The sequence below is a fragment of the Ptychodera flava genome, chromosome 5 (genome assembly GCF_041260155.1).
Source record: "Ptychodera flava strain L36383 chromosome 5, AS_Pfla_20210202, whole genome shotgun sequence".
Lineage (NCBI taxonomy): Eukaryota > Metazoa > Hemichordata > Enteropneusta > Ptychoderidae > Ptychodera > Ptychodera flava.
In genome coordinates this window covers 24,209,394-24,219,336 of record NC_091932.1, presented here as the reverse complement: position 1 = coordinate 24,219,336, position 9,943 = coordinate 24,209,394, and the positions used below count along the sequence as shown (strand labels likewise).

The following is a 9,943-nucleotide window of genomic DNA, read 5'->3' as shown; positions in this document are numbered from 1 at the left end:
TAGAAACTTCCATTTAATCAAAAATACAAAATTAAATGTTAATACCGTGGTATTCTCTGTAATTAAATAACAATAGAAGCATGTCATGACTTATTTCACACAAATTTATTCAAAAATTGAATTCTCATTCAACAAAGTCAACCAGTTGTATTGTCATTGGAAAAAATACAGTAAACTGTTAGTCTAAAAGGCTATCACTAAACATAAAAAATTGGAAAAAAATTATGAAAAAAATCAGCAGTTGCAGCAATTCTGAAACTCATTAAAATTGGTAAGTCTGCATCTTATTGATTTCCATCAAACATGTTAGGTATATTTTTCATCTCAAATCTAAAACAGTCATTATCTCCTGAGTTAGGGATGTCTATTGAGACAGAGAAAGTAGCTAAAACTTTAAAATCATTAAATGTGAACAAAAGTCCAGGTCCTGATTGTATTTGTGGTCGCACCCTGAAGTTCTGTGCTGATCAGCTTAGTGTAGTCTTACAACACCTTTTCCAAGTTTCTCTTGATACAGTTAGTATTCCTGCCATATGGAAAAATTCTATAGTAGTACCAGTCCCAAAGAAAGCTAGCCCTAAAGAACCCAATGATTTTCGACCTGTTGCTCTTACTTCCCTGGTAATGAAAACATTTGAGAAAATAATTAAGTCCATTATTCTGACAAAGGTTGGCAACAAACTAGACCCCCTACAATTTGCATATCGACCGGGAAAAGGTGTTGAAGATGCTAAGCTTTTCATTCTCAATACACTGTACAAACACTTAGAAAAAACAGGTGCTCATGCAAGAATCCTTTTCGCAGATTTCTCCAGTGCTTTCAACACAATTCAACCCCACATCCTTGCAGAAAAACTCTTAAAATTTAATTTTAGCAATCATCAAACTTGTACTTTGGATTATTGACTTTCTTACAAATAGATCACAAAGGGTGTTTGTCAATGGTCTTTTGTCAAGTATCATTCAAACAAATACAGGTTCTCCTCAGGGTTGTGTTCTGTCTCCTCTGTTGTACATCCTTTATACTGACGATTGTAGAAGTACACATGAAGGTAGCCATCTTGTTAAGTTTGCTGACGATAGTGCTCTGCTTACACTTCTACAGGGATCAGAATGTCATCATGGTCCCGCTCTTAGTGAGTTTGTTGAGTGGTGTGATAATTCGTATCTAAACTTAAATGTTAAGAAAACTAAGGAAATGATAATTGATTTTAGGAGGCAAGAACGCAACCCTCCTACGTCCATTGTTCACGATCAAGAAGTCGAGATTGTTTCGAAGTATACATACCTTGGTTCAATATTTGACAACAAATTGAAATGGGATCATAACACCGATGCTATCTTGAAGAAGGGGCAGCAAAGATTGTACTTTTTAAGGAAACTGCGTTCATTCATGGTTGATAGACAAATTTTATCTCTTTTTTATAAATCTTATATTGAAAGCGTTATCTCATTTTCATTCATTTGTTGGTATCAAAATCTGTCTGTTAAAAACAAAACTTCACTTGATAGAATTGTTTCACTTAGCTCAAAACTAATTGGTATACCCCAGAGAAGTCTTTCTACGTTTTATAATCAGCAAGTACTCAGGAAAGCCCGCTCAATTCTTTTGTCTAGTGATCATATTTTATCAGCAGAGTTCGACACACTTCCCTCTGGTCGGCGTTTTAGATACCCGGCTTGCAGGTCAAACCGGCGCAAGTTGTCATTCATTCCAACCGCTGTGCGGCTTTTAAATGTTTCTTAAACTGTTTTTGTATAGTCCTGCGTCTCCTACCATTTTGTAAATTTGTATTATATATTTTTGATGTTGTATTTGAGCCATGCTTTTTAAATGCCCGTGTTTGGGATAAATAAAGTTCTATTGAATTGAATTGAATTGAATTGAATTGAATAAATACGTCTTGGATAGGATTTGTCAAAGCAGTAACTTAAGTGCTGCCAACTCAAGACTATTGGAACTTCTATGAGCTGTGGACACAAAACACTGAACAGTATACATATGACCTCATTGCACATGGACCAATAAATCTAAAGAATTTTGAAAAAGAGAGTGACCTACTGACATGACCTTTGTCCTCTTTTTAAAGAGACCTGTTTTGACCAGAATTCGCTGGCCTACAATAATGTATTAAACACATGTACAGGCTAATTTGGTAAGCTGAATATGTGTATCTCTGCATGTTTACAGGAACTGAACCAGAAATTTGACATTTGAGACAACAACAATAAGAAAATCAAAAGTAACAGCTATTGACTCTTTGATCACAATATCAAAGTAACTGGCAACTCTCATGTCTCAGTGTGTAAGGTAGAACACTAGTATAAGGTTGATATAAAAAAGTGTGAACAAGTGTTGCTGTTGTTTGTTCTTGGCCAGTTTGTTTTTCATTGTCTATCATTTTATACATTATTACGATATATATCTGACACCATGTGCCAGTATTTTATCACACACCCATGATCACGTAAATATGCCATCAGATCATGATTTTCCAGTGAAGGCCTTGTCCATAACACAGAGAGACACACCAGCCACAACAAACACCATTCCAATATAGGTTTCTGTTGAAAAAAATGGAATGACACAAAAGATGAGAGAATTGGGGAAAATGTAAATACTTGCTGTGTGAAATAACTGGAATTCTGAAATTATATTGCATATAGAGTGCAGGAAAGGAGCCTCAAATATTTACTGGCATTTCAGGGCAAAGTCAGAAAATTACGGGAATCAGATTGACTACAGACACCGTTGTATAAAGTTGACCTTTGCAGTCACTTAAAGCCAAATGAGCTGCAACTCTTCAAAATTTGTCCAACCTTAAGTTTTCTCCACTTTCCTCAAATATTCTGCCTCAGCAACGTTTGCTTGTGGCAGAATAGTCAAGAAATTGAACAGATTTTCACAGATTTTTGTTCATTTTAAATTTCCCGTCATTATTAAAATCTTACCATATTACGTGAAAAACAGAGAATCTTTTGTCGAAGTGGAGAGTGAAACTCTTCCCGTCCTTTCAATGGGTGTATCATGTTGTATTTGTAAAGATTCAAAAGTGTACATGCACATTTACATTGTTTATCATGTAGATGTATGGAGGCAGCCATATTTGGGTGCGGCACCCATTAATTGTTTGTCTGAAACCTCCTGATGCTGTCCCATTCAGTCGATACTTATACTTGAGTAAACATCTCTCAGTAAGAACATTTCTATGAACCAATTTCAATCTAAATATAAAATCAAGAAAATTGCAGCCCCTGTGCCTTTAAATTTATACAGGAACTGAAGCAGACCGTGCAATAAATCTATTCAGTGTTGACCTTTCGTACATGTCACAGCAGCCTGAGGCATCATGAATGCAACCTTCCTTTCACATTTTGTAAATGTGTATCTACTGATATTTGGTCACTTAAGGTCATATCATTATTTACGCCAACTTGAATCAGAAAATAAAGTCTTTTGTGTACATGTAGCTGATTGGCTGTTTGTATAAGACTGAATGATGACAATAAATAAGTTGCAGGTACAATGTTCAGACATGCTACACATTGTCCATTTGCTTACGGGGTCACTTAGAATGGCTGCCATCTTAACCCTTTTAGCGCGGTAGAATTTTCTCGCCAAAATTTCAGTGCAACATGTCACCAATTTTAATGAATTTTTCTGTAATTTTTTCATCGTATTTAAACTCAATGAATACAACTTTTCATTGCCTGCAGTTTTTGACCAAAACTCTGGGGAAAATCTGAACTCAATTGGCCAGATTTGAAAAAAATGTTGGCATTATAATCTGATAAAGCAAACAAACTAATTGACATTGACACTCTAAGGGTTAAATTAAGTGACTGAAGGTGTGGGTGGAAAATGTATAGAAAGATTGTCACACCTAAAGAATTCCAGACTTAATTCTCCTCAAAGTAGATATCAGTGCTTGGCTGAATGTACATACAATATATACTTCTCATCTCATACCCATCAGATAAACTTTAATTGTACTACAGTTAGGCCTTAGCGCACAATTCTTAGTCATGTAACAAAGTTATGATATCATATATCGAAATCATGCAGAGGTATTTCAGTCAGTTTCAACAAGGCAAAATGCCATTTGTACGACAATATACATACACAGACACATTTTGTACATTTGTCAAATATGTTAAGTACACACATAAGTATACAAATTAATGCACAAGTACGGTACTGTTTACACTTGGTCAACAAAGATCTGACTTATGTATGCTCTTGGTCAACAAAGATCTGACTTATGTATGCTCTTGCTCTGCATCACGTATTGATTTGTTCTATACACAAAAATATACACTACATACATGTATATCACTAATGTGATATTCCACATGAGTCTATATACATAAATATTCTGAATATACATTCATTTTGCCAAATAGTACATGGAGTATGGCGTCGGAAGTTGGCATTCTGAAATAGGCCAAAGTTATACAATGCATTGACTGTCATACTTTTTAAGTGGAAACAGACACATAATATGCAATCATTTTCCCTTTTGACACTGAAGACAATATGACTGGATTAGAAAATATTTGTAAATAAACATGATACTATCCACTAGCTCTTCACAGGGCGAAACTCATGACTTCTTTATATTATGTTATTTTTACTTCCATGAAAAATCTTGAAAAAATTTTATGCCCTTTTGAGAGTGATCTGGCTTTCATTGCAATCAGCATTGAGGAGTTTTACATTGGCTCAAGACGTCCTATAGTAAATATAGGGAAAAATTTAAATCACTGACATCCTAAACTAGCAAATCAACAGACCTATTAAATATGCCAAAAAGTAAAATGCTAGGCAAAACGACATTTTACAGTATGCTGAAGATTGATCCCATTGGTATCAAGCAATGCAAGGTACACTATTACCTACCTTTATTACCAATTTTTTCTCCCAGTAATTTTCCAGTCAAAGTAGTGAAAATAAATGTCAGGGAATTTGTAATAGGCACAGCAAGTGACAAGTCTGTTCAGAAGGAAATCAAAAAAGAAAACAAACGTCATGTAGTGTTTTATTCACAAACGTTTATTTGACAATTTGGTGAACTTATTAGAATGGAGAGACTACCAGAGTTTGTTAGCATTTAAGTTTGCTGACTTTACAAAGTCTAAATGCAAATGTTATGTTTTACAATGGAAAACCAATTCAGTGTAATGTACATCAAAAAAGTCTGAGGGACAAATTTACATTCGCAAAGTAAAGTTGAGATTACATTATATATTTTCTGTGGGTTTATCCCTTTCAACAACATAGTTTGGTTTGGTTTTTCTTTTTAATTAATGATATCCATTACACCAGCAAAATATGTTCAGTATGTACCAGTACTACAGTAAATGTAAATAATTTCCACCAACCTGTAGATGCCAGAGTCAGGTAATAAACTAGCGAACCACTCTGGTTGATGAGAAATGGTACAGTGTACTACAGAGATTAAAAGCATACAAAGAAAAAGAAAGAAAGAAAGTGAGTCATCTTCATTTGATATCTTTCATTATATACTACAACCACAATAGACTGGCCAGTGGCTTGATATTTTCAGGCTTACGCTGTAGTTATTCACTTGCTCCCCAAATGGTGATAGCATTAAGCTCACCATCAACGCAACGTCTTCTGAAGTTTCATTCCTTCACTTTACTCTGTTATGATATTTGAGAGCCAACAGACTTGGGGAAAGTCAGTAACTCAGTAAAGTTGGGTTTGCCCTGTCTCATAACATCTTCATGTCATTAGCAACTGCTAAGACATTTTACAGCAATGTACTTCAATATTGACGTTGTGAAATGTACATACTGGCATGTAACAGCTGATTCATCACGTGATTCGGTGGTGAGTAGCACCACACCTGTCAGTGCATTGACATTAACACCAATCATATTCTTGAACATATTCTTATTCTTGGTGTATATATGCACTAGATAGGTTCATCATGGCTTACCTTCCAATTCGTTGCAAGAAATGTAATCTCGGCCACAAACTGCCAGACGGCATTGGATTTCTGGATCTTATCAATTCCAGCACTTCCTTGTTTGATGAGAGGGTTTGTAGCGCCCCACAGAAATGCCACAACTGTCAACCACACAGCATTATAGATCATTCTCAACCTACAAAACAAACATTGTGGTCAATGTTACAAAAATGCCTAGGCACAGTCAATTGAGCATTACTAAAATCAAAATGGAAATTTTCAGTCTGTCACTGTTATACTGAACTTTGAAACTTCAATATTCTAAGATCTGGTATCTCAATATTTCACATATCCTGTTTTCCATTCTCAGACTCTGACCTCCACATATAATGTTACCCAGTGTGACATAAAAAATTGTCATTGTAAAAGTATACAATATCAATTTTCAGTTGGGATCCTTGGCAACAGTATTATCTCATGTGACACATGTGACAGGCAAAAGTTTGAAAACTGTATGCAATTAGGGACCATTCAGTTTTTACAGCCTGGGGGCCGGCAAAATCTTGTCGCCAGAGTTCAAAAAAATTAGACCCCCCTGCATTTTTTTTGTGAAAAAAAGATGACCCCCTCCTTTGTCAGACGAAAACATTTGATGGCCACCCCCCCCCCCACCCCCCCACCCCACCGAAAAAGAACCAAAACCCACACGTGAAATTTACCCGCACAGTTTGGATTTGAATTCCGGTATGCGGCGCACTTTATTCGTGTAACAGAGATGCCAGTGCACAAACTTCTCAGCCACATCCATGCAAACGTCTGTTAATTAGGACGACTGTAAGGCAATTTTAACTTCATTTCCATAGACAACTTATGTCCATGGACATTGTATAAAGTAAACTTTATTGGAGTGGTTCGCCGAAGGTAGCCCTCCAGTTAAGAGGGTCATGGGCCATTACATAAAGTAAACTTTATTCTAGTGGCGCACCAAAGGTGGCCCGCCGGTTAAGAGGGTCGATCATGGCCATTGCATAAAGTAAACTTTACTGGACAGGGCTGCTGAAGGCGTCCAGCCATTAAGATGGTCATGGGCTATTACATAAAGTCAATTTATTGTAGTGGGCCACCGAAGGCGGCCTGCCGGTAAAGAGGGTCAATCATGGCCATGGCATAAAGTGAACTTTATTGTCGGTATTATGTTTTTGAAATTGTGGTGACCCCCCTTTCCTACATGTACCAGTAAAAAAGCGATGACCCCCCAGGCCGTAAAACTGAATGGTCCCTTACAACTGCTGGTACAGCTAAAATTTCAGCATTGCTCTTTTTATCATGAGAAATTCAAAATTGGGCCCATTCCCAAAATGCACATACGCCAAACATCACGTCAGCATGTGGTAAATTATGATAGACCTGTACTCGGGCTGCAGTTGCAATTTTCAGATTGTCCCTTCTATTTTTCCTTTTCTCACATATGAATATTACACAGAAAGCAGCACACTCGTACCAACAAATTTACTGCTTGTTGTATGCATTGTTTATATAATCATTTGCCCAACAACAAACCTCTATTTGCAATAATGATATTATAACCTCCATAGTCACTTAAAACTGTTGAAGAAAAATAAACAATTAGTAAATTTGCCCAAGGCATTCCGATGCTTCTACATGTAGGTCTACAGTATAATTACCAGTGTAGGATTAAAAGGAAGTCATTGTGGACTCAATCTGTACAAAACCCACTGACACTCATTCTGGTGAGCTACATGTAGAGTATGATTTCCGCTCAGCAGACTTATGCAAAAATCTTTGCGGGTTACACCTAGACACTCGCCAGTCACTTGTACCGCTTGGTTCTCGCGTATTGGCGTAGCTTTCGGTATTTGTTGGTACAAGCTCGTGCCTTCGGCACTCGACCTCGCGCCTTCGGCGCACGATCACCTATGTTGGATTGCTACCGCACTTAATAAAGGACTCCAGTCAAAAGAAGGCACAAGGGACTGTCGACAGTCTAGGTTACACCAAACTGTTGCCGTAAAGGGGTGTGTGGTTTATGACAATGACTAACACTGTTCAGTGATTAAGTTTGCTCAAGGTAGTTGGGAAAATACACATGTGGCACAAACTCAATGCATAGAGAAAGTGGAATTATGTACACTGACCTGATGCCATTATCCAATCAGTGGGGTAGGTTATGAGCACGGGCACCACCGTACCCTAAGTACTTTTAGTTTAGTAGTAGTACGTATTTGTATTACCGGGGTATATTAACACTAAAAGCGCTGTCGACTACAGTATGGCAGTGCCTGCGCCCAGATACAGAAAATTTTGAATATTACACATTAAAAGGAGTCATTTGGTGGTCATTTCGAGTTTTTTATACATACAGTTTTCATGAAGAATTATATATTTAAACACAAAATTATTTCCCATTATTACCTTGTCTACAGTGAATCAAATTAGGAAATATTTCTATCTGATGCAGCAGCATAAATCAGGAAAGTTTTTCAGCACTCTTTGTTGATACCGACAGATAAAATATGCAGCTTCTGCATCATATATATATGCTACATATATGAAGTGCTTGGGATTTCTATTGTTTCAAAAGTTTATGAGTTTATGTGATACCGTACATGGGTACAAATTCAGGGTATGGATTTTCATTTTGGAATGCAGCTTATGTATTCTGAGACATGCTTTGAAAGAGAAAATAAAATCATAAGCATATACTGAGAGATTTAAGAAGGTCCATTTGAAGGTCAATGCTTGTGCCTGGGCTTATTTACATTACAACAACAGCCATGGTCTTAGTTAAAATATTAATCATGACAGCCTGGCATCAATGAAATACCGTAGAATCACATGTTATGAAAATATGGTGGCAGAAGGGTGTGAAAGATGTAATGAAAATGAGGTGCAATAAAAATCAAAGATGTTTTAAAGATGGGATGCTCAGAAAATGAAAAGAAATGACTGACAGTATCTGTCAGTGCGTTATTTTCTACTTCATGTGTGCTGGAAATCCTTTTTTATTTTTCTGCTATCCTTGGCTAGATTTTTTCCAGACAGCCTCTGGGAATCTTCCAAAGAAATCTTCCAGACCCCCTTTCCAGGATGATGGCAAATGGTCCGCCCCTAATATGTTACAAAAACTGGCAAAGTAATACTTTGCCAGTTTTTGTAACAAAATTGAAAATATTTGTGATCTCCAGTCACTTCTGTTTTCTGTGTAATTGTTAGCTGCAATAATTGAAGCCCAAGCCTTAGGGCCTTTGTTTGCCGTGTTGGCTATTCAGCCCCGGCTTACGGGCAAACAAAGGCCCATGGGCTACAATTATTGCCGCTAGTGTAATTGCATGTTCATTCGACATAATATCCTGTAAATAAATAAATAAATAAATAAATAATTAAAGGTAAAAAATGACTGGTAACTTAGTGTACAGATTGTGCACACATTCAATGCCTACGGTTATAACTTACGTTGTTTCTTGCCCTGTGAGATCCAGAGATTCCGTGAACCAAATATTTATGAAATTATAAGTGCTGCAGTGTCATAGCGTCGCATCAAGGAGAATGTACATATACTGTTACTGAGTGTCTAACATTTGTCACGAATAACTCACTACTCAGACTAGCACTAGCACTACAGCAGCCCTATTGACTAATTGAGTTTATCAAAGGTTGAGCTGTTTTTCCCGCTCCCTGGGGCGCAGCAAGCATACCCAACTATATGTATACAAGCAAAGCGTTAACTCTCCAAATGGGGTGGGTTTTACAATGCTACTTTCGAAGTTAGGATTGTGAGTCCAGAGCTTGCTCAACTTGCTGTTGTTGATGTTACAGCGCCGCCACTATGTTCTGTGTTGCAATCTCCTGCACGCCGCCATTTTAACCTCATTCTCTGTTGAAGGGAAAATAAAGTTGTAATAACTCGTAATGTTAGCTTACCAGTAGTTAACTTGCGTCGTTTGAAGAGACTAATCGAGAGGGTGTTTTTAATAAGATGACCACGCTTT

The 9,943-nt window shown here is 37.0% G+C and overlaps 1 protein-coding gene across 4 annotated transcripts in view; it reads right to left on the bottom strand.

The window, feature by feature from the left end:
- The window catches only part of LOC139133353 (transmembrane protein 234 homolog), a 220,983-nt gene extending 211,119 nt beyond the window's left edge, over window positions 1-9,864 (bottom strand). The window contains exons 1-5 of one of the 4 annotated variants that reach the window (XM_070699903.1): window positions 9,408-9,813; window positions 5,964-6,129; window positions 5,383-5,449; window positions 4,901-4,993; window positions 87-2,565 (exon numbers count right to left, since the gene is read on the bottom strand). In XM_070699903.1, coding sequence (XP_070556004.1) covers window positions 2,486-2,565; window positions 4,901-4,993; window positions 5,383-5,449; window positions 5,964-6,122 — 399 coding nt within the window. In that variant the 5' untranslated portion in view covers window positions 6,123-6,129; window positions 9,408-9,813 and the 3' untranslated portion in view covers window positions 87-2,485. Of the gene's footprint in view, window positions 1-86; window positions 2,566-4,900; window positions 4,994-5,382; window positions 5,450-5,963; window positions 6,130-9,407 lie in introns of those variants that run through there. The other 3 variants (XM_070699906.1, XM_070699904.1, XM_070699905.1) reach the window with 3 other exon arrangements.
- Window positions 9,865-9,943: the final 79 nt, after the last annotated feature.